This window comes from Acipenser ruthenus, unplaced genomic scaffold (genome assembly GCF_902713425.1).
Source record: "Acipenser ruthenus unplaced genomic scaffold, fAciRut3.2 maternal haplotype, whole genome shotgun sequence".
Taxonomy (NCBI): domain Eukaryota; kingdom Metazoa; phylum Chordata; class Actinopteri; order Acipenseriformes; family Acipenseridae; genus Acipenser; species Acipenser ruthenus.
The window spans coordinates 210,790-234,913 of record NW_026707770.1 but is presented as its reverse complement, the minus strand read 5'-3'; the positions used below and the strand labels follow the sequence as shown (position 1 = coordinate 234,913).

General features: G+C 48.1%; 1 protein-coding gene across 1 annotated transcript in view; it reads left to right on the top strand.

The window, feature by feature from the left end:
• The first annotated feature begins 280 nt into the window (after window positions 1–280).
• LOC131728256 (SH3 and multiple ankyrin repeat domains protein 1-like) overlaps window positions 281–24,124 on the top strand; it is a 40,525-nt gene continuing 16,681 nt past the window's right edge. The window contains 22 exon segments of the mRNA XM_059019353.1: window positions 281–854; window positions 4,752–4,814; window positions 4,816–4,956; window positions 5,949–5,960; window positions 5,962–6,021; window positions 6,548–6,656; window positions 7,494–7,646; window positions 8,950–9,014; window positions 9,016–9,117; window positions 9,844–9,882; window positions 10,406–10,522; window positions 11,123–11,200; window positions 11,740–11,806; window positions 12,031–12,206; window positions 12,354–12,484; window positions 13,598–13,776; window positions 14,574–14,681; window positions 15,009–15,084; window positions 20,611–20,693; window positions 21,217–21,341; window positions 21,564–21,699; window positions 22,126–22,206. Of these exon segments, the coding sequence (XP_058875336.1) occupies window positions 489–854; window positions 4,752–4,814; window positions 4,816–4,956; window positions 5,949–5,960; window positions 5,962–6,021; window positions 6,548–6,656; window positions 7,494–7,646; window positions 8,950–9,014; window positions 9,016–9,117; window positions 9,844–9,882; window positions 10,406–10,522; window positions 11,123–11,200; window positions 11,740–11,806; window positions 12,031–12,206; window positions 12,354–12,484; window positions 13,598–13,776; window positions 14,574–14,681; window positions 15,009–15,084; window positions 20,611–20,693; window positions 21,217–21,341; window positions 21,564–21,699; window positions 22,126–22,206 (2,467 nt within the window). The 5' untranslated portion in view covers window positions 281–488.

The following is a 24,124-nucleotide window of genomic DNA, read 5'->3' as shown; positions in this document are numbered from 1 at the left end:
CGCTCTCTCCTCTCTCTCTCCTCTCTCTCCTCTCTCCCCTCTCTCCTCTCCTCTCTCCTCTCTCCTCTCTCCTCTCTCTCCTCTTTCTCCTCTCTCTCCAGTCTCTAACCCTCTCTCTCCTCTCTCTCCTCTCTCCTCTCACTCCTCTCCTCTCTCTCCTCTCTCCTCTCTCCCCTCTCTCCTCTCTCCTCCCTCCTCTCTCTCCTCTTTCTCCTCTCTCTCCAGTCTCTAACCCCTCTCTCCCCTCTCTCCTCTCTCCTCTCTCCTCTCTCTCCTCTCTCCCCTCTCTCCTCTCTCCTCTCTCCTCTCTCTCCAGTCTCTAACCCTCTCTCCCCTCTCTCCTCTCTCTCCCAGCTCTCTCCCTCTCCCTCGTTTCACTGGAATGCCTCTCAGCCATGACGATGCCCCTGAGCCCCCTCTCCAGCGACGAGGAGTCCCGGTCGGAAACCTCAAAACCTTCCTGACCTTCCCCGAGAGCGGAGAACCGGATGAGGAGGGCGAAGACGAAGAAACCGAAGAAGAGGAAGGGGAGGGGGAGGGGGAGGAAGAGAGGAGAGAGAGGAGGGGAGGGGGCTGGGGGAGAGGGAGGGGGAGAGAGGAGGAGGAGGAGGAGCAGGAGAGCCCGCTTTCAGTTAACGAACAAAGGGGGAACCCCAACCCCAACCCCAACCCCACAGCGAGCTCTGCTCAGCCTCCCACCTCCAGTACCATGCCCAGTCCCTCCGGGGGGCGGTGTGGGGGCGGGCGGGCGCAGGCTGAGGGAGAGGGCTCTCTCCACGGCTCCCCCTGCTGGCGAGGAGCTGCACTACAGCATGATGGTGTTCAGGATTGGTATTCCGGACATCAAGCAGACGGTGAGGCGATGGGCTGGGGGGGGGGGGGGCTGGGGGGGGGGGGGGGCTGAGGGGGGGCGGGTTTATTTTTTTCTGTGGAAGCTTTTCTTGAAAGTAGAAGCCATCCCATAATCCCCCTCTCATTATCGTTCTCATAGTTTTGCCAGCAATGGGGAGGGGGGCACGGGGACAAATATCAAAATCCCCTCGTGGTGATTTCCGGGCCAGTATTATCAGCTGCTGGTTCAGTTCAGTTCAGCTCAGCTCAGTTCAGTTCAGCTCAGCTCAGCCTCAGTTCAGTTCAGTTCAGTTCAGTTCAGTTCAGTGTTCAGTTCAGTTCAGTGTTCAGTTCAGTTCACTGTTCAGTTCAGTTCAGCTCAGTTCAGTTCAGTTCAGTGTTCAGTTCAGTTCAGTTCAGTTCAGTTCAGCTCAGTTCAGTTCAGTTCAGTTCAGTTCAGTTCAGTGTTCAGTTCAGTTCACTGTTCAGTTCAGTTCAGCTCAGTTCAGTTCAGTTCAGTGTTCAGTTCAGTTCAGTTCAGTTCAGTTCGTGTTCAGTTCAGTTCAGTTCAGTTCAGTTCAGTTCAGTTCAGCTCAGTTCAGTTCAGTTCAGTTCAGTTAAGCGCAGTGTTCAGTTCACCACACACACACACACACACACACACACACACGCACACACACACACACACAGACACACACACACACACACACACACACACACACACACACACACACGCCCCCAGATTCTGATCCTCTCAATAACTTTGTGAGCTGAAGACGGTCCTGAGCGAGTCTGCAGAGAGGTGTGTGGAAATGAAATTATCATAGCTTTCATTTTCTGACAATATTTTATTTTTTTCAAAAAAAAAAAAAAAATATCCTGGTGCGATAATTCGGCATTATTAATTATTGATGCCTGAATCTAATCAATTATTAATAAGAACACCATCGCGCTATTTTAAACATTATCCAGCCGCCCGCCCCTTCCTGTCTCTATTGAAACTCAGGGGGGCTGTCTGAATCGTGTTTGGTGTTGCTGTATAATATATAAAACTATGGCTATTGAAACTCAGGGGGACTGTCTGAATCGTGTTTGGTGTTGCTGTATAATATATAAAACTATGGCTATTGAAACTCGGGGGGGCTGTCTGAATCGTGTTTGGTGTTGCTGTATAATATATAAAACTATGGCTATTGAAACTCAGGGGGACTGTCTGAATCGTGTTTGGTGTTGCTGTATAATATATAAAACTATGGCTATTGAAACTCAGGGGGGACTGTCTGAATCGTGTTTGGTGTTGCTGTATAATATATAAAACTATGGCTATTGAAACTCAGGGGGGCTGTCTGAATCGTGTTTGGTGTTGCTGTATAATATATAAAACTATGGCTATTGAAACTCAGGGGGGCTGTCTGAATCGTGTTTGGTGTTGCTGTATAATATATAAAACTATGGCTATTGAAACTCAGGGGGACTGTCTGAATCGTGTTTGGTGTTGCTGTATAATATATAAAACTATGGCTATTGAAACTCAGGGGGACTGTCTGAATCGTGTTTGGTGTTGCTGTATAATATATAAAACTATGGCTATTGAAACTCAGGGGGGCTGTCTGATCGTGTTTGGTGTTGCTGTATAATATATAAAACTATGGCTATTGAAACTCAGGGGGACTGTCTGAATCGTGTTTGGTGTTGCTGTATAATATATAAAAACTATGGCTATTGAAACTCAGGGGGACTGTCCTGAATCGTGTTTGGTGTTGCTGTATAATATATAAAACTATGGCTATTGAAACTCAGGGGGACTGTCTGAATCGTGTTTGGTGTTGCTGTATAATATATAAAACTATGGCTATTGAAACTCAGGGGGGCTGTCTGAATCGTGTTTGGTGTTGCTGTATAATATATAAAACTATGGCTATTGAAACTCAGGGGGGCTGTCTGAATCGTGTTTGGTGTTGCTGTATAATATATAAAACTATGGCTATTGAAACTCAGGGGGGCTGTCTGAATCGTGTTTGGTGTTGCTGTATAATATATAAAACTATGGCTATTGAAACTCAGGGGGGCTGTCTGAATCGTGTTTGGTGTTGCTGTATAATATATAAAACTATGGCTATTGAAACTCAGGGGGGCTGTCTGAATCGTGTTTGGTGTTGCTGTATAATATATAAAACTATGGCTATTGAAACTCAGGGGGACTGTCTGAATCGTGTTTGGTGTTGCTGTATAATATATAAAACTATGGCTATTGAAACTCAGGGGGACTGTCTGAATCGTGTTTGGTGTTGCTGTATTATATAGAAAACGGTTTGAATTTTCTGACAGAAATACTCTCCTCTCTCTCTCTCTCTGTTGCCGTGGCGACTCTCTCATTAGTCGAACAAGCGGTTTAGTTCCCATGGTAACCCCTCTCCCGGCTCGGCTGGCTGTTCAAGCTGATTATTATGGTCTGGAATATAACCCCCCCCCCCCCCCCCCCTTGCTCGGGCCGGGCGCTCAGAGGGGGGTAAAAAAAACGCGACGTGACGTCGAATCCCTGACGAGTAATCCCGATTAAATAAACAGAAAATGTGCGTCACTGTGACATGACGTCACATTAAATGACGTCTCTTTTAACACGCAATTCTGATAAACGCGGCGAAATACTGGATTAATCCACGCAGATAAACACAACGTGCGTCAATAAATTACAAAAACAGAGCGTTTAATATTACAAAAGCACCTATTATTATTATTATTATTATTATTATTATTATTATTATTATTATTTTCTTGCAAAACAAAGCCCAAAACAAGCCCAAAACAAGCCCAACATATTTTTTTATGTTAAGTAGTTCTAGTTTGTAAGTTTTTTTAGTTGAACTCGAGGGGATCGGATGATTATAACATTCCAGTGACGTGTTTGCACCCTTGACAGCGAGTCGGTCACGCAACCCGCGACTCTCAAAAAAAAAAATTAACGTGACGTTTTAAAATTACAAGCCCAATTCCGCTTCTTATAAGCGGACTTGATAACTGCGCTCCGGCTGCATCTGTAGCTTCAAACCAACGTCCGCGACTCTCACTGTGATTGGCTGCAGGGCTAGCCAGCGATTGGATCATATTAGGTCGGTTTTGTAGTCACTGAAGCCGTTGCATTCTGGGAGATGTAGTTCTTAGTGGAAGTTTTACAGGCGGCAGACGAGCTGTGCGTTAGAATCGGGATGTTTACATTTCAATTTAGTGCGTATTTCGGACCGCTGCCCTGCGCTCGGTCTGTCTGTCTGTCTGTTTTACATTTTCACACACGTCTAGAGAAACGCTTGCTGGTTGTGATGAAACTTTCTCTCTCCTCCCCTCTCTCTCCCCTCCTCTCCTCTCTCCTCTCCTCTCTCTTCCCTCCTCCCTCCTCTCTCTCCCCTCTCTCTCCTCTCTCCCTCCTCTCTCTCCTCTCTCCTCTCTCCTCTCTCTCCCCCCTCTCTCCTCTCTCTCCTCTCTCTCCCCTCTGCTCTCTCCTCTCTCCTCTCCTCTCCTCTCTCTCTCTTCCCTCTCTCCTCTCTCTCTCTCCTCTCTCTCCTCTCTCCTCTCTCCTCTCCTCTCTCCTCTCTCCTCTCTCTCCTCTCCTCTCTCCTCTCTCTCTCCTCTCTCTCTCTCTCCTCTCCTCTCTCCTCTCTCCCCCTCTCTCTCTCCTCTCTCTCCTCTCCTCTCTCCTCTCTCCTCTCCTCTCCTCTCTCCTCTCCTCTCTCCCCTCTCTCTCTCCTCTCCTCTCTCCCCTCTCTCTCCTCTCTCTCTCTCCTCTCTCCCCTCTCTCCTCTCTCTCTCCTCTTCTCCTCTCTCCTCTCTCCTTCTCTCTCTCTCTCTCCTCTCTCTCTCCTCTCTCTCTCCTCTCTCTCTCTCTCCTCTCCTCTCTCCTCTCTCCTCCCCTCCTCTCTTTTCAGAAATGTCTCCGTTTTAACCCTGATGCGTCGATCTGGGTTGCTAAGCAGCAGGTGCTGTGCGCGGCTGAATGCCAGTTTGAAGGACGTGCTGAATTATGGGCTGTTTCAGCCCGCGGCCAACGGCCGGGACGCCAAATTCCTAGAGGAGGAGCGGCCGCTGCGGGAGTACCCCCAATCCTTCGAGAAGGGGGTCCCCTATCTCGAGGTGATCCCAACTGTGTGTGTGTGTCTCTGTCTCTGCTCTCTCCTCTCTCCCCTCTCTCTCCTCTCTCACTCTCCTCTCTCCTCTCCTCTCTTATTATTATTATTTATTTCTTAGCAGACGCCCTTATCCAGGGCGACTTACAATCGCAAGCAAATACAAATACATTCAAGTGTTACAATATAAGTCATACAATAAGAACAAGAAATACAATAATTCTCAAGTGTGACAAACCACAATTCAATAATACAGCAGATAATAGTGAAAGTTACATCAGGATATGATTAAGTAGTGATAGTTACATCAGGATATGATTAAGTACAAAATACTACAGATTAAACACTTGGGAGATTACAATATTCTGAGGTACAGGATTAAATGCAGTAAAATAGGGGGCAGATAAGAGCAAAATAAAGCATATTTAAATGAAGGGTGATAGTGTCCCAGGATACAACAGAGGAGTTCTACAGGTGCTGTTTGAAGAGGTGAGTCTTAAGGAGGCGCCGGAATGTGGTCAGGGACTGGGCAGTCCTGACATCTGTAGGAAGGTCATTCCACCACTGCGGGGCGAGGGGTGGAAGGAGCGGGCTCGGGAGGCAGGGGAGCGTAGCGGAGGTGGAGCCAGTCTTCTAGTGCAGGCGGAGCGGAGAGGTCGAGTGGGGGTGTAGGGAGAGATGAGGGTCTGGAGGTAGCTGGGTGCAGTCTGATCAAGGCATCTGTAGGCTAGTACAAGAGTCTTGAACTGGATGCGAGCGGTGATCGGGAGCCAGTGGAGCGAGCGGAGTAGTTGAGTAGTGGAGTAGTGAGTAGCGTGGGAGTAACTGTTATCTGCTGTGCGAAGCGAGGTAGAGAGAACACCAGGTGAGCAGCAGAGTTCTGGATGAGCTGGAGCTCTCCTCTCTCTCCTCTCTCTCTCCTCTCCTCTCTCTCCTCTCTCTCCTCTCCTCTCTCCTCTCTCCCCTCTCTCACTCTCCTCTCTCCCCTCTCTCCTGCAGTTCCGCTATAAGGACCCGCGTTTACAAACAGACGAATCTGGATGAGAAACAGCTGGCAAAACTGCACACCAAGGTAACCAACCATGGACTACAGCTCCCAGCATGCCTCTGCACCAGCGGCCATGGTGAGGGATGCTGGGAGCTGTAGTTCTTTAACTCAGAGCTCTGGCTGTGGCCTTGTATCACAATACATATCATATAAACATGTCAGTCCAGCTGCCTGCCATAGACATGTGCAACACAGCCAGTGTCTCTATAGAAGAGACTAGTGATCTGACGCTGGACCAATATAAACAAGCATATGAAGAGAGGGTGTTGGTTTTGAAAAGGACCACAAGGGGGCAGTGTAATGACAATTTTCTATAGTTAAAAATAATTGATTGCTGTACAAGTAGCTAATCCTCTCTCCCCTCTCCTCTCTTCTCCTCTCTCTCCTCTCCTCTCTCCTCTCTCTCCTCTCCTCTCCTCTCTCTCCTCCCCTCTCTCCTCTCATCTCCTCTCTCCTCTCTCTCCTCTCTTTCTCTCTCTCCTCTCTCCTCCCCCTCTCTCTCTCCTCTCTCCTCCCTCTCTCTTTCTCTCCTCTCTCTCTCCTCTTGCAGGCTAGCCTAAAAAAGTTTTTTGATTATGTTCAAAATGGTGCATCTGAGAAAATAGCAAAGTTTTTGGATAAAGGACTCGATCCAAACTATCATGATTCAGAGAGTGGGGGTGAGTGCTGACCATCTTTAAAATCCATTCTCTCACCTCTTATTAGCTTTATTAACAGGATCACTGACCCCTCCCTTTAAAGGAGCGCTGACCATCTTTAAAATCCATTCTCTCGCCTCTTATTAGCTTTATTAACAGGATCACTGGCCCCTCCCTTTAAAGGAGCGCTGGGCCATCTTTAAAATCCATTCTCTCACCTCTTATTAGCTTTATTAACAGGATCACTGACCCCTCCCTTTAAAGGAGCGCTGACCATCTTTAAAATCCATTCTCTCACCTCTTATTAGCTTTATTAACAGGATCACTGGCCCCTCCCTTTAAAGGAAGCACTGACCATCTTTAAAATTGTATTAATTAATCTCTCTCCTCTCTCTCCCCTCTCTCCTCTCCTCTCTCCTCCTCTCTCCCCTCTCTCTCCTCTCTCTCCTCTCTCTCTCCTCTCTCCTCTCTCCCCTCTCTCCCCTCTCTCTCCTCTCTCTCCTCTCTTTCCTCTCTCTCCTCTCTCTCCTCTCTCTCTCCTCTCTCTCACTCTCTCCTCTCTCCTCCTCTCTCTCCTCTCTCTCCTCTCCTCCTCTCCTCTCTCCTCTCCTCTCTCTCCTCTCCTCTCTCCTCTCCTCTCCTCTCTCTCTCTCTCCTCTCTCTCCCCTCTCTCCTCTCCTCTCTCTCTCCTCTCTCTCCTCTCTCTCCTCTCTCTCCTCTCTCTCCTCTCTCCTCTCTCTCTCCTCCTCTCCTCTCTCTCTCCCCTCTCTCCTCTCCCCTCTCTCTCCTCTCCTCTCTCTCTCTCTCCTCTCTCCTCTCTCTCCTCTCTCCTCTCTCTCCTCTCTCCTCTCTCTTCAGAGACCCCTCTCACTCTCTCAGCTCAGTCACACTCAGGTGTTGATGGGATCAGGCTGCTTTGCCTGGGAGGGGCGCACTTTGATTTTCGTGCTCGGGATGGCTTGACTGCTCTGCACAAGGCTGTTCAATCTCACAATCACAACGCACTGCTGGTAACTCAATTAATACACAAAAACCGCTTGGGTTGGTTGGGGTTGGGTTGGGGTTGCGTTTGTGTTGGGGTTGGGGTTGGGTTGGGTTGGGTTGGGGTTGTGTTGGGGTTGGGTTGGGGTTGGGGTTGTGTTGGGTTGGGTTGTGTTGGGTTGGGTTGGGGTTGGGTTGGGGTTGGGGTTGTGTTGGGGTTGGTGTTGGGGTTGGGGTTGGGGTCGGGGTTGGGTTGGGGTTGGGTTGGGGTTTGGGTTGTGTAAGGTTGGGTTTGGGTTGGGTTGGGTTGGGTTGGGTTTGTGTTGGGGTTGGGGTTGGGTTTGGGGTTGGGGTTGGGTTGGGTTGGGTTGGGGTTGCGTTGTGTTGGGGTTGGGGTTGGGTTGGGTTGGGGTTGGGTTGTGTTAGGTTGGGGTTGGGTTGGGGTTGGGTTGGGGTTGGGTTGGGGTTGTGTTGGGGTTGTGTTGGGGTTGGGTTGGGGTTGGGGGTTGTGTTGGGTTGGGTTGTGTTGGGTTGGGTTGGGGTTGGGTTGGGGTTGGGGTTGTGTTGGGGTTGGGTTGGGGTTGGGTTGTGTTGGGTTGGGGTTGGGGGTCGGGGTTGGGGTTGGGTTGGGGTTGGGTTGTGTAAGGTTGGGTTTTGGTTGGGTTGGGTTGGGTTGGGTTTGGGTTGGGGTTGGGTTGGGTTGGGGTTGGGTTGTGTTAGGTTGGGGTTTGGGTTGGGTTGGGGTTGGGGTTGGGTTGGGGTTGCGTTGTGTTGGGGTTGGGTTGTGTTGGGGTTGGGGTTGGGTTGGGGTTGGTTGGGTTGGGGTTGGGGTTGCGTTGTGTTGGGGTTGGGTTGTGTTAGGTTGGGGTTGGGTTGGGTTGGGGTTGGGGTTGGGTTGGGTTGGGGTTGCGTTGTGTTGGGGTTGGGGTTAGGTTGGGGTTGGGTTGGGTTGGGGTTCGGTTGTGTTGCGGTTGGGTTGGGTTGGGGTTGGGTTGTGTTGGGGTTGTGTTGGGTTGGTTGGGTTTGGTTGGGGTTGGGGTTGTGTTGGGGTTGGGGTTGCGTTGTGTTGGGGTTGTGTTGGGTTGGGTTGGGGTTGGGTTGGGGTTGTGTTGGGTTGGGTTGGGGGTTGGGTTGGGGTTGCGTTGTGTTGGGGTTGGGGTTGTGTTGGGGTTGGGGTTGGATTGTGTTGGGGTTGGGGTTGTGTTGGGGTTGGGGTTGGGGTTGGGTCTCTCCTCTCTCCTCTCCTCTCTCCCCTCTCCTCCCCCTCTCTCCTCTCTCTCTCTCCTCTCTCTCCTCTCTCTCCTCACTCTCCCCTCTCTCCTCTCTCTCAGTTCTCTTCTTAATTCAGGTGCCTCTCCAGACTATAAAGATCGTCGCGGTCTCACTCCTCTCTATCACCTCTGCGATGATCGGAGGGGCGACTCAGTGCTGCGAGATTCTCCTGTACCATCGAGCCAGGATCGGGATTCAAGACGAGAACGGGTGGATGGAAATCCACCAGGTAACGGCCCCCCCCATCCCTCATGACTTCACTCCCTCTCTCCCTCCCTGTGTCCCTCGCTCCATCCCTCCTTCACTCCTCCTCTCACTGCATCCCACCATCCCTAACTCCCTCGCTATCGCTCCCTCCATCCCTCCTTCTCTCTATCACTCCCTCGCTCCAAAATTTTCTGCAAAGCGACGTCCGCACAGAGACTAGGGGGGTGAACTCTGAATCTTCAACACCTGCTGCTGCTGCTGCTGCTGCAGTGTCACTTCCAATAGGAGCTCGTTTGTTTGACGTCTCATCCGAAGGACGGAGCACAAGGAGGTGAAGCGACTCGCTCAGGGTCACACACACACACACACACACACACGCACACACAGGGAGTCAGTGGCTGAGCCGGGATTTGAACCTCCTGGTATCGAGCCCCAAACTTCAAGCCCTGGTGTTCGTTTGGTATTTGAGATGAAAAGGTTCAAATTCAGTCTTCAACATGGAAACAACATTGAGGGCCATTTCTACCTTTTCAACTCCCTCCTTCCCTCCCTCCTTCAATCTCTCCTTCCTTTCCTGTCTTCCTTCCTTCCTCCCTCCTTTTCTGCTCCCTCCATCCCTCCTTCGCTGCCTCACTCAAGTCTTTCCCACCCTCCACTTTCTCGCGCTCCTGCCCTCCGTCCTTCTCTCTGCGTGCTCCCTCTTCCCTCTCTCTCCTCTCGTTCTCTCATTCTCTCGTTCTCTCTGTAGATTGATGAAGAGGGGATCGGAATGGCGGAGATACACGAGGTACTCATCCATCCATCCATCATCCCTCCATCCTCCATCCCTCCATCCCTCATCCCTCAGGTACCATTCATACAAAAACATGGTAGAGTTTAGAGGTGTGTCTGTCTGTCTGTCTGTCTGTCTATCTGTGTGTGTGTGTCTGTCTGTCTCTGTGTCTGTCTATCTGTGTGTCCTGTCTGTCTGTCTCTGTGTCTGTCTATCTGTGTGTGTGTGTGTCTGTCTGTGTGTGTGTGTGTCTGTCTGTCTGTGTGTCAGTTTGTGTGTGTCTGTCTCTGTCTGTCTGTGTGTGTGTGTCTGTCTGTGTGTCTGTGTGTGTCAGTTTGTGTGTGTCTGTCTCTGTCTGTCTGTGTGTGTGTCTGTCTCTGTGTCTGTCTATCTGTCTGTGTGTGTGTGTATTTTGTTGCAATGCTGTAATCCAGGTTTGATAGAGATATTGGACTCTGTGTGTCTCTTAATCTCCTCTCTCCTCTCCACTCGCTCTCCCCTCTCCTCTCTCTCTCTCTCTCTCTCTCTCTCTCCTCAGGCTTGTCAAAATGGCCACGCTCAGCATCTAGAGCACTTTCTTTTCTATGGAGCCGAATCAAGCTGTCAGAATGCATCTGGAAACACAGCCCTGCACATCTGCGCACTTTATAACAAGGTGAGCAGAACTCTCAACGTCACTCCTGCAGAAACTGACGCCATCTTGGCTCCCAGTGGAGCCCGATACTCATTGATATCAATAGGGATCCAGAGCCAAAATGGCGGATCATGGGGATACAGTTTCCTAAAGTTAGTTTTAATCGTGAATCTCAAAACTAGAAAGATATTCAGTGATCGCAGACACGTTTTAATGCCTTCATTATCCAGGAACTTCACTGGATCAGAAACTCCAAACCAGAAGAGACTGAGAGAGAAAGTCAAGTTAGCAGAGAAACGTTTAATGCCTTCGTCATCCAGAACTTCACTGGATCAGAAACTCCAAACCAGAAGAGACTGAGAGAGAAAGTCAAGTTAGCAGAGAAACGTTTTAATGCCTTCGTCATCCAGAACTTCACTGGATCAGAAACTCCCAAACCAGAAGAGACTGAGAGAGAAAGTCAAGTTAGCAGAGAAACGTTTAATGCCTTCGTCATCCAGAACTTCACTGGATCAGAAACTCCAAACCAGAAGAGACCGAGAGAGAAAGTCAATCTGTATTGTATTGTATTGTATTGTATTGTATTGTATTTTTGATTGACACTTCCTTTTGTCCAATCAGGAAAACTGTGCTCGAGTTCTTCTCTACAGAGGAGCCAATAGAGAGATAAAGAATAATAATGGACAAACCCCCTTTCAGGTGAGAATACCTGTGTGTGTGTGTGTGCGTGTCAGTGTGTGTGTGTGTGTGCGTCAGTGTGTGTGTGTGTCAGTGTGTGTGTCAATGTGTGTGTGTGTGCGTGTCAGTGTGTGTGTGTGTGTGCGTGTCAGTGTGTGTGTGTGTCAATGTGTGTGTGTGTGTGCGTGTCAGTGTGTGTGTGTGTGTGTGTGTGTGTGTGTGTGTGTGTGTGTGTGACAGAGAGAGGAGGTGTTTCAAAGAGCTCCTTCTTCTCTGAAGAATTTTTCCCACGGGAGGGTGAGGGGGGGGGGGGTACTCTGAGGGAGTGACATCATCGGGAATCTCCCAGATCAACGGATCTCAGCTCATGGTTTTTAGAGACTGCAGCTTCAAAAACTCTCACTTATTTGTTGAAAGAAAGCTAACTGGTTATAGAATCTAAACTCTCTCTCCTCTCTCTCCTCTCCTCTCCTCTCCCTCTCTCTCCTCTCCCCTCTCCTCTCCCCTCCCTCCCTCTCCTCTCTGCTCCTCTCCTCCTCTCTCCTCTCTTTCTCTCGTAGGTTGCAGTAATCGCTGGTAATTTTGAGCTCGGAGAAATTATTAAGAATCACAGGGACTCGGATGTAGGTGAGTCTGTGTATTTGTCTCTGTGTCTGTATTTTGATACAATGCTGTAATCCAAGTTTGATAGAGATATTGGACTCTTTATGTCTCTTAATCCTCTCTCTCCTCTCTCCCCTCTCTCTCCTCTCTCTCTCCTTTCCCCTCTCTCCTTTCCTCTCTCATCCTCTCTCCTCTCCTCTCTCTCCTCTCTCTCTCCTCTCTCCTCTCTCTCCTCTCCTCTCTCTCAGTTCCGTTTCTGGAATCCCCTCAGTACGTTCCTAAGAGAAAGGAGAGCGGTCGAACCCTGGCTATCCCCCCCCATCCCCTCCTCCGAGCCAACAGTGACATCAGCCTGAACCTTCCAGAGTGGATGGGTTACCCCGGGGCTCAGCCCAGCATGGGCTCCAACGCAGTCTCCATACAGGTGACCCCCCTAACCACACGCACCCACACACACACACACACACACTGACACACGCACACACACACTGATACACACACACACTGACACACACACACACTGAGACACACACACACTATAACACTCCCTCTCACTCTCTCTCTTTTTCAGGCGTACAAGTCTTCAGGGGGTACCCTTCGCAGTTCTAGCAGCCCGAGGGGGGCGCGAAATCGTTCCCCGTCCCGCGGGCGAGAGAGAGGGGGGGCCGAGGAGGGGAGGAAACAGCAGAGAGGCAGACCAGGGTAAGAAAAGAGAGGAGAGACAGAGGACAGGGGCATGAAAACGTTTCTCTGCTAACTTGACTTTCTCTCTCGGTCTCTCCTGGTTTGGAGTTTCTGATCCAGTGAAGTTCTGGATGACGAAGGCATTAAAATGTTTCTCTGTTAACTTGACTTTCTCTCTCAGTCTCTTCTGGTTTGGAGTTTCTGATCCAGTGAAGTTCTGGATGACGAAGGCATTAAAACGTTTCTCTGCTAACTTGACTTTCTCTCTCGGTCTCTTCTGGTTTGGAGTTTCTGATCCAGTGAAGTTCTGGATGATGAAGGCATTAAAACGCTTCTCTGCTAACTTGACTTTCTCTCTCAGTCTCTTCTGGTTTGGAGTTTCTGAACCAGTGAAGTTCTGGATGATGAAGGCATGAAAACGTTTCTCTGCTAACTTGACTTTCTCTCTCAGTCTCTTCTGGTTTGGAGTTTCTGATCCAGTGAAGTTCTGGATGACGAAGGCATTAAAACGTTTCTCTGCTAACTTGACTTTCTCTCTCGGTCTCTTCTGGTTTGGAGTTTCTGATCCAGTGAAGTTCTGGATGACGAAGGCATTAAAACGTTTCTCTGCTAACTTGACTTTCTCTCTCAGTCTCTTCTGGTTTGGAGTTTCTGATCCAGTGAAGTTCTGGATGACGAAGGCATTAAAACGTTTCTCTGCTAACTTGACTTTCTCTCTCAGTCTCTTCTGGTTTGGAGTTTCTGATCCAGTGAAGTTCTGGATGATGAAGGCATTAAAACGTTTCTCTGCTAACTTGACTTTCTCTCTCAGTCTCTTCTGGTTTGGAGTTTCTGAACCAGTGAAGTTCTGGATGATGAAGGCATGAAAACGTTTCTCTGCTAACTTGACTTTCTCTCTCAGTCTCTTCTGGTTTGGAGTTTCTGATCCAGTGAAGTTCTGGATGATGAAGGCATTGAAACGTTTCTCTGCTAACTTGACTTTCTCTCTCAGTCTCTTCTGGTTTGGAGTTTCTGATCCAGTGAAGTTCTGGATGACGAAGGCATTCAAATGTTTGTCTCTCTGTCTGAATCTCTGTTTCTCTCTCTCTCTTTCTCTCTCTCTGCCTCCCTCCCCTCCCGCACCCCAAATAGGGCAACTGGAAGTCGTGACCCCTCAGGGTCGAGCTCTGGAACCCTGAACAGCAAAACAGCGCCCCCTGGGAGAAGAAAGCTGTATAGCGCTGTTCCTGGCAGATTGTTTGTGGTCATCAAATCTTACCAAGCACAAACAGAAGGAGAAATCTCACTGAGCAAAGGAGAAAAGGGAAAAGGTGAGGAGAGAGGAGGAGAGGAGGGAGAGAGGAGAGAGGGGAGAGAGGAGAGGAGAGGAGAGAGAGGAGGAGAGAGGAGAGGAGAGGAGAGGAGAGGAGAGAGTGGAGAGAGAGGAGGAGAGAGGAGAGGAGAGAGAGGAGAGGAGAGGAGAGGAGAGAGGAGAGAGAGGAGAGGAGAGAGGAGAGGAGAGAGGAAAGAGAGAGGAGAAGGAGGAGAGGAGAGAGAGGCGAGAGGAGAGGGGAGAGGAGAGAGAGGTGAGAGAGGAGAGAGGAGGTGGAGGGAGGGAGAGAGAGAGAGAGAATGGGGTAGGGTTATGTTTAGTTAGAGAGAGAGGGAGAGAATGGGTTTTGAAGTCAGTATTTTGAAGGAGAGAGGGAGAGGGAGAGAGAGGGAGGGAGAATGGGTTTTGAAGGCAGTATTTTGAAGGAGAGAGGGAGAGAGGGAGGGAGGGAGGGAGAATGGGTTTTGAAGTCAGTACTTTGAAGGAGAGAGAGGGAGGGAGAGAGAGAGGGAGGGAGAATGGGTTTTGAAGTCAGTATTTTGAAGGAGAGAGAGGGAGAGAGGGAGGGAGGGAGGGAGAATGGGTTTTGAAGTCAGTACTTTGAAGGAGAGAGAGGGAGGGAGAGAGAGAAGGAGAATGGGTTTTGAAGTCAGTATTTTGAAGGAGAGAGAGAGGGAGAGACGGAGGGAGGGAGAATGGGTTTTGATGTTAGTATTTTAAAGGACAGGGAGGGAGGGAGGGATGGAGAATGGGTTTTGAAGTCAGTATTTTGAAGCCGGTCTCTTCTGGTTTCAGTGCTCAGTATCGGGGAAGGAGGATTCTGGGAAGGCACGGTCAAAGGTCGGACCGGTTGGTTTCCTTCGGAATGCGTCGAGGAGGTGAAAACCCACGAGACGAAACAAGGTGAACACCCTGTCTGCAAAGAACTACAGCTCCCAGCATGCCTCAGCACCCGCCCTGACAGCGAGGGACGCTGGGAGCTGTAGTTCTGAAGGCATTTACACACAGAAGACTACAAGAAACGGCTGAACAGTTTATAATGATTAAATATAATACTAGTTACTAAGCGTAGCAATACGAACTACAGCTCCCAGCATGCCTCAGCACCCGTCCTGACAGCGAGGGATGCTGGGAGCTGTAGTTTTTGTTCTGCTTCTGTATAATATATAAAACAATGGCTATTGAAAATTACTTGATTTTAAAAAAAAACTTTTTTCTGTATTTTATCAGAGAGTCGCAGTGAAAAAGCAAAAAGGCTTTTTCGACATTACACTGTGGGGTCCTACGACAGCATGGAGGCACCCAGGTAAGAACAGAACTACAGAACAGAGCATTCTGGGAGCTGTAGTCTCCTGACACACCCCACAGCTGCCACTGAGCTCACACTGAAGACCCTGAGAAAGACTTCTAGTCGTTAGTCATTGAATTCACACTGAAGACCCTGAGAGAGACTTCTAGTTGTTAGTCATTGAAATCACACTGAAGACACTGAGAAAGACTTCTAGTTGTTAGTCATTGAATTCACACTGAAGACACAGAGAAAGACTTCTAGTCATTAGTCATTGAATTCACTCTGAAGACACTGAGAAAGACTTCTAGTCTTTAGTCATTGAATTCACACTGAAGACACAGAGAAAGACTTCTAGTTGTTAGTCATTGAATTCACACTGAAGACCCTGAGAAAGACTTCTAGTCGTTAGTCATTGAATTCACACTGAAGACACTGAGAAAGACTTCTAGTCGTTGGTCACTGAATTCACACTGAAGACACTGAGAAAGACTTCTAGTCGTTAGTCATTGAATTCACACTGAAGACACTGAGAAAGACTTCTAGTCGTTGGTCACTGAATTCACACTGAAGACGCTGAGAAAGACTTCTAGTCGTTAGTCATTGAATTCACACTGAAGACACTGAGAAAGACTTCTAGTCGTTGGTCACTGAATTCACACTGAAGACACTGAGAAAGACTTCTAGTCGTTGGTCATTGAATTCACAGTGAAGACGCTGAGAAAGACTTCTAGTTGTTAGTCATTGAATTCACACTGAAGACGCTGAGAAAGACTTCTAGTCGTTAGTCATTGAATTCACACTGAAGACCCTGAGAAAGACTTCTAGTCGTGAGTCATTGAATTCATACTGAAGACACAGAGTTTTTCTGTTTAATTTGCTTGTTTTGCTCTGAGCTTCTCTGAACAGCTTTGTTCATTTCATTCAAGACTGTCCCTTCCGCGTCTCTCCTCTCTTTTCCTCTCTCCTCCCCCTCTTCTTCTCTCCTCTCTCTCTCTCTCTCTCCCATAGCTTATCCATCTGTTACCACTGAGTTAATTAAGGTCATTTAGAAGGTTAGTCAAACTGGGTGAGAGAGGAGAGGGGAGAGAGGAGAGGAGGAGAGGGGAGGGAGAGAAGAGAGAGGGGAGACAGGAGAGGAGAGGAGAGGGGAGAAGAGGGGGGTTCCCAGTAAAGTGTCCAGACAATTGATTTTGACCCCAATCCAGCAGTCCTCCACAGCAGTGCTTGTGAATGAAATTCTCATTGAGATTCAGAGGACTCACATTTCACTGAAGTGCTTTTACACTGAGGGAAGAGTTATGAGGTTAAGATCCACAGCAATGAAACATGCAGAGCAAACTAATAATAATAATAATAATAATAATAATAATAATAATAATAATAATAATAATAATAATAATAATAATTCAGTCCCCCTGAGTTTCAATAGCCATAGTTTTATATATTATACAGCAACACCAAACACGATTCAGACAGTCCCCCTGAGTTTCAATAGCCATAGTTTTATATATTATACAGCAACACCAAACACGATTCAGACAGTCCCCCTGAGTTTCAATAGCCATAGTTTTATATATTATACAGCAACACCAAACACGATTCAGACAGTCCCCCTGAGTTTCAATAGCCATAGTTTTATATATTATACAGCAACACCAAACACGATTCAGACAGCCCCCCTGAGTTTCAATAGCCATAGTTTTATATATTATACAGCAACACCAAACACGATTCAGACAGTCCCCCTGAGTTTCAATAGCCATAGTTTTATATATTATACAGCAACACCAAACACGATTCAGACAGTCCCCCTGAGTTTCAATAGCCATAGTTTTATATATTATACAGCAACACCAAACACGATTCAGACAGCCCCCCTGAGTTTCAATAGCCATAGTTTTATATATTATACAGCAACACCAAACACGATTCAGACAGTCCCCCTGAGTTTCAATAGCCATAGTTTTATATATTATACAGCAACACTAAACACGATTCAGACAGCCCCCCTGAGTTTCAATAGCCATAGTTTTATATATTATACAGCAACACCAAACACGATTCAGACAGCCCCCCTGAGTTTCAATAGCCATAGTTTTATATATTATACAGCAACACCAAACACGATTCAGACAGCCCCCCTGAGTTTCAATAGCCATAGTTTTATATATTATACAGCAACACCAAACACGATTCAGACAGCCCCCCTGAGTTTCAATAGCCATAGTTTTATATATTATACAGCAACACCAAACACGATTCAGACAGCCCCCCTGAGTTTCAATAGCCATAGTTTTATATATTATACAGCAACACCAAACACGATTCAGACAGCCCCCCTGAGTTTCAATAGCCATAGTTTTATATATTATACAGCAACACCAAACACGATTCAGACAGCCCCCCTGAGTTTCAATAGCCATAGTTTTATATATTATACAGCAAACACGATTCAGACATGGTGTTATATTGTCTTTCTTTGATTTTGAAGTGTCATCCCTCTATCCCTTCACCTTTTTCCTCCATCTCAGCTTTCCCATTCCCTCCATCCCTCACCACTCTCCCTCTCCCCCCTCTCTCCGTTTTCCTAATCTACCGTCGCCCCCCCGACGATGCTAACAGCATGCTTCCGTTTGTATCCCTCCCTCCCTCCTTCCTTCTCTCTCTCTCTCTCTCTCACACACACACACAGGCAACGCACGGCGTATTATAATCCATTCAAGAAACACACAAGCATCAAATCTGTCCATATATATATATGTATATATATTTCATTGAATCGTTTCAAATCATTTCTGTATCGCTTTATTATTTTACCGATTCCTGTGCAGTCTTCCATTCGTTTGCCCACAATGATGTAAGTACCGTTACTTCGTAATAATTTATATTGCATATAGTATCTTTTTTTAACGCTTCGGTGAGAGAGGGAGGAGGGAGGGAGGGAGAGAGAGGGGGAAAGGGGGAGGGAAGGACTAGGAAGAAGAAAAAGGAGGGAGGGAGGGAAGGATGGATTAACAACGAGAAAACGCCAAACAGAAAACGATTTCTTTTGTTGTTTTTTTTAAAAAATTTTTTAATTCTGAATAAATAAAAAAAACTACAACCCGGCTTGGCGTTTCAACGCCACCTCCGCTCCCCCCTCTATCCATCCCTCTATCTCTCTCTCTCTCTCTCTCTCCGTCTATCCATCCCTCCCTCCCTCTCTCTGTGTCGCATCTTTCCCTCACCCCTCCCTCCTTCTCGTAATGTATCGAGAGTGTGTGTTAGTAGCGAAGCAATGTGACAAGACGACATTAGTATCTTACCCAGCGTGTTTATATATAATAATATATATATGTATATAAATACACATATAAGCTAGCTAGCTAGTATTAGTATTATTATTATTATTATTATTATTTAGAATGTGTAACCGGAACTAGCTTTGATTGATGCATTATAATTGTTATTATTATTATTATTATTGACTGGTTGGGCTTGATTTGGATACAAACAAATCAAACCGAATATAAAATCGTTTTGTTTTTTTTAAAATTGTATTTATTTTTTTATTTTAAAGGATGGGAATGCGCGCTTCTTGGTTAAAATGGGACTCGCTTTCACACTCGGTAGCGGCACCTGCCGTTTTTACAACTAGGGTTATTATTATTAGTAGTAGTATTATTAGTATTATTAGTGTTAATATTAATAGTTTTGTTGTTATTGTCGTTTTTATTTCCGAAGTCGCTTTACACAACAGTATGGCCTACAGCCGCGCCGTGTCTCAGTCCGCCCCGCGTTCGAGTTCCTCGTCCCCCCACAACGCGCGGCTCCGTTTCGGGATGCCGATTCCGCGCCGCGCCGATGTCTCTTCATCTCCTCCTCCTCCTCCTCCGTCTTCTTCTTCTCGTTCTTCCTCTCCTCCGTCCTGCACCCCGTCCTCTCGCTCGTCCTCTGCTTCTTCATCTCCTCCTCCTCCTCCTCCTCCTCCTCCGGAGAACTCTTTCGCTCTTTCTTCAAGTTGGCCGTCTCTTGCCCCGAAGCGGCGCAATGTGTGGTTTGTTTACAGGTAGATAATAACGCGGCACCTGGATTCATTAATTCATTCATTACCATCCAAATTACCCTCACCCCTCCTCCCTCCATGCTTGTAGTACTGCTCAGACTTTACAATGCTTCCCTATGCTTTACCACACCTCTCTGTGCTTTACAATGCTTCCCTATGCTTTACCAGACCTCTCTGTGCTTTACAATGCTTCCCTATGCTTTACCAGACCTCTCTGTGCTTTACAATGCTTCCCTATGCTTTACCAGACCTCTCTGTGCTTTACAATGCTTCCCTATGCTTTACCAGACCTCTCTGTGCTTTACAATGCTTCCCTATGCTTTACCACACCTCTCTGTGCTTTACAATGCTTCCCTATGCTTTACCAGACCTCTCTGTGCTTTACAATGCTTCCCTATGCTTTACCAGACCTCTCTGTGCTTTACAATGCTTCCCTATGCTTTACCAGACCTCTCTGTGCTTTACAATGCTTCCCTATGCTTTACCAGACCTCTCTGTGCTTTACAATGCTTCCCTATGCTTTACCAGACCTCTCTGTGCTTTACAATGCTTCCCTATGCTTTACCAGACCTCTCTGTGCTTTACAATGCTTCCCTATGCTTTACCAGACCTCTCTGTGCTTTACAATGTTTCCCTATGCTTTACCAGACCTCTCTGTGCTTTACGATGCTTCCCTATGCTTTACCAGACCTCTCTGTGCTTTACGATGCTTCCCTATGCTTTACCAGACCTCTCTGTGCTTTACGATGCTTCCCTATGCTTTACCAGACCTCTCTGTGCTTTACAATGCTTCCCTATGCTTTACCAGACCTCTCTGTGCTTTACAATGCTTCCCTATGCTTTACCAGACCTCTCTGTGCTTTACAATGCTTCCCTATGCTTTACCAGACCTCTCTGTGCTTTACAATGCTTCCCTATGCTTTACCAGACCTCTCTGCGCTTTACAATGCTTCCCTATGCTTTACCAGACCTCTCTGTGCTTTACAATGCTTCCCTATGCTTTACCAGACCTCTCTCTGCTTTACAATGCTTCCCTGTGCTTTATTACACTGTGCTGTGTGATCTTACTGCAGGACTCTTATAAGGGTTAGTTTACACTGTTTTTAATGTGGATTTTATAATGAGCTTGACTGCATTTTGGAGAGGAGGGAAAGAGAGGGGGAGGTGAGAAATGGACATGAGGAGAGAGGAGAGATAGAGGAGAGAGAAGAGAGGAAAGAGGAGAGAGAGATTGGTTTGTCTGTCTGTCTGCAAACCTTCCACTAGGGGGCAGAGTGTTGCAGGTTTTAATCAGACACACCTGAGCTTGTTAGCTAGACACACTGGGGGCTGATCAAGCTGGGAGCAGTAAAACCTGGACTGGATCACACTGCTGTGCAATAGGAGTCTGATTCCCAGCCCTGTATACACACAGACACACACACACACACACACACACACTTGTATTACTTAGATTAACTCTCTCTCCCTTTCATTATTTCCTTCTGTCTTCACAGCGATTATATTATCAAAGAAAAAACTGTGCTTTTGCAGAAAAAAGATAATGAAGGATTTGGTTTTGTACTGAGAGGCGCTAAAGGTAAGATACTCTCCTCTCTCCTCTCTCTCCTCTCCCCTCTCCTCTCTCTCCTCTCCCCTCTCTCTCCTCTCTCTCTCTCTTCTCTCCCCTCTCTCCTCTCTCTCTCCTCTCTCACTCCTCTCTCTCCTCTCCTCTCCTCTCTTCTCTCTCATCCTCTCTCCTCTCTCCTCTCTCGTCCTCTCTCCTCTCCTCTCTCCTCTCGTCCTCTCCCTCTCCTCTCTCCTCTCTCTTCTCCTCTCCTCTCTCTCGTACTCTCTCTCTCTCCCCTCACCTCTCTCTTCTCTCCCCTCTGTCTCCTCTCTCTCCTCTCTCCCCTCTCTCTCTCCTCTCCTCTCTCTCCTCTCTCCTCTCTCTCCTCTCTCCCCTCTCCTCTCTCTTCTCGCTCCTCTCCTCTCTCCTTTCTCTCCTCTCTCTCCTCTCTCTCCACTCTCTCCTCTCCCCTCTCTCTCTCCTCTCTCCTCCTCTCTCTCCCCTCCTCTCTCCTCTTTCCTCTCCTCTCACTCTCTCTCACTCTCTTTCTCAGCTCAGACCCCTATTGAAGAATTTACCCCAACTCCTGCCTTCCCTGCCCTCCAGTATTTAGAATCTGTGGACGAAGGGGGCGTGGCCTGGAGAGCCAATCTACGAATGGGAGACTTCCTCATTGAGGTGAGGGCGGGGACTACAGAACAGTGCATCCTGGGAGCTGTAGTCCTCTTACACCAACCACAACTGTCATTGAATTCACACTGAAGACACTGAGAAAGACAGGGTAAACTACAATGTGATACAGAAACTACAGCTCCCAGCATGCCTTTACACTAACAGGCACAGTAAGGGATGCTGGGAGCAGTAGTTCTTTCTATTATAAAAGCATTTCTCTCCCTGTAGGTCAACGGTCAGAATGTGGTCAAAGTCGGACACAGACAAGTGGTCAATATGATCAGGCAGGGGGGCAATAATCTGCTGCTCAAGGTCGTCATGGTAACAAGGAACCCCGAAATAGAAGAAGCGTCACGAAAGAAAGGTACCCCCAAATTTATTTTAAAGGAGCGCTGACCATCTTTAAAATCCATTCTCTCACCTCTTATTAGCTTTATTAACAGGATCACCGACCCCTCCCTTTAAAGGAGCGCTGACCATCTTTAAAATCCATTCTCTCACCTCTTATTAGCTTTATTAACAGGATCACTGGCCCCTCCCTTTAAAGGAGCGCTGACCATCTTTAAAATCCATTCTCTCACCTCTTATTAGCTTTATTAACAGGATCACTGACCCCTCCCTTTAAAGGAGCGCTGACCATCTTTAAAATCCATTCTCTCACCTCTTATTAGCTTTATTAACAGGATAACTGGCCCCTCCCTTTAAAGGAGCGCTGACCATCTTTAAAATCCATTCTCTCGCCTCTTATTAGCTTTATTAACAGGATCGCTGGCCTCTCTCTTTCTTTCAGTAACCCAACAAAGCAAAAAATTGCCTCCCCCTGCAATATCTCTTCGATCCAAATCAATGACCTCAGAACTTGAAGACATGGGTGAGTATTTTGGGCAGACAGACAGACAGACAGGGGCTCTGCAATGGCAATGGCAATAATGGTTCTGTGTTACACTGAGAGGCAATGGTAGCACAAGTACAGGGCAGCTGCAATGGGATACCGTTGGGAGAATTTGTTTGGGTCACTGGCTAGCTTGATGAACCTTCATTTGTAATTATTGTGTGTGTTTTTGTTTTGAATTATTTCAGCCCAGGTCCATAACTTTCACACGTGGCGTACCTGAGTGAGTCACTCCTGCCCCCGAAATATACCCCCCCCCACCTCCCCCCACACCCCCCCCACCCCCACCTGGGGATCCGATCGACCCAACTCAGAACCGATCAGATCAATAACCTCTAAGCTGTAAACTCTCCCGCCTTGTCCCTTCTCTATCGTCTGTAATCAATAATCTGGATTATTCAGTCTCTTTGACCCTCCCCCTCTCCTAGAATCCTTTAATCTGGAGTCTGTCATCTATACCCGAAAATCAGTCGTGTATCGTCAATAATATTAACGGGTGCAAATCCTGTGACCTGGTGTCTGGTATAGATAACTCAATCTCTCTCCTGTAATCTGGTATAGATAACTCAATCTCTCTCCTGTAATCTGGAATAGATCATTAATTAATCTCTCTCCTGTAATCTGGATTAGATAATCTTGCTCTGCAATCTATAATTACCCCTGAGACTCAGAACTGCCCCCTGCCCACTTGCCCCCAACGCCCCCCCACCCCCTGCCTCCTGCCCCCTCTTTGTAACCCCCCCTTACAATTGCTCCTACAAAATCAAAGCATGGTGCAAGCAACCCAGTATATACCAGCACTGCCCCTATATACCCCTTATACACTCCCATATACACTCCCATAGACTCTCATAGACTTTCATAGACTCCCATAGACTCCCATAGACTCTCATAGACTCCCATAGACTCTCACAGACTCCCAGACTCCCATAGACTCCCATAGACTCTCACAGCCTCTCACAACCCCTCACAGACCCCCACAGCCCCTCACAGCCTCTCACAGCCCCTCACAGCCTCTCACAGCCCCTCACAGACCCTCACAGACTCACAGACTCTCACAGCCCCTCACAGCCTCTCACAGCCTCTCACAGACCCTCACAGACTCACAGACTCTCACAGCCCCTCACAGCCCCTCACAGCCTCTCACAGCCTCTCACAGCCCCTCACAGACCCCCACAGACCCTCACAGCCCCTCACAGCCCCTCACAGCCTCTCACAGCCCCTCACAGCCTCTCACAGCCCCTCACAGCCCCTCACACCCTCACAGCCTCTCACAGCCTCTCACAGCCCCTCACAGCCTCTCACAGCCCCTCACAGCCTCTCACAGCCTCCCACAGCCCCTCACAGCCTCTCACAGCCCCTCACAGCCTCTCACAGCCTCTCACAGCCTCTCACAGCCCCTCACAGCCTCTCACAGCCCCTCACAGCCCCTCACAGCCCCTCACAGCCCCTCACAGCCTCTCACAGCCTCTCACAGCCCCTCACAGACTCTCACAGCCCCTCACAGCCTCTCACAGCCTCCCGCAGACTCCCATAGACTCTCCCAGACTCTCATATACTCTCATATACTCTCACAGCCTCTCACAGCCTCTCACAGCCCCTCACAGCCCCTCACAGCCTCTCACAGACCATCACAGCCTCTCACAGCCTCTCACAGACCCTCACAGCCTCTCACAGACCCTCACAGACCCTCACAGCCTCTCACAGCCTCTCACAGCCTCTCACAGCCCCTCACAGCCTCTCACAGTCTCTCACAGACCCTCACAGCCTCTCACAGCCTCTCACAGCCTGTCACAGCCCCTCACAGCCTCTCACAGCCTCTCACAGCCTCTCACAGCCCCTCACAGCCTCTCACAGCCTCTCACAGCCTCTCACAGCCCCTCACAGACCCTCACAG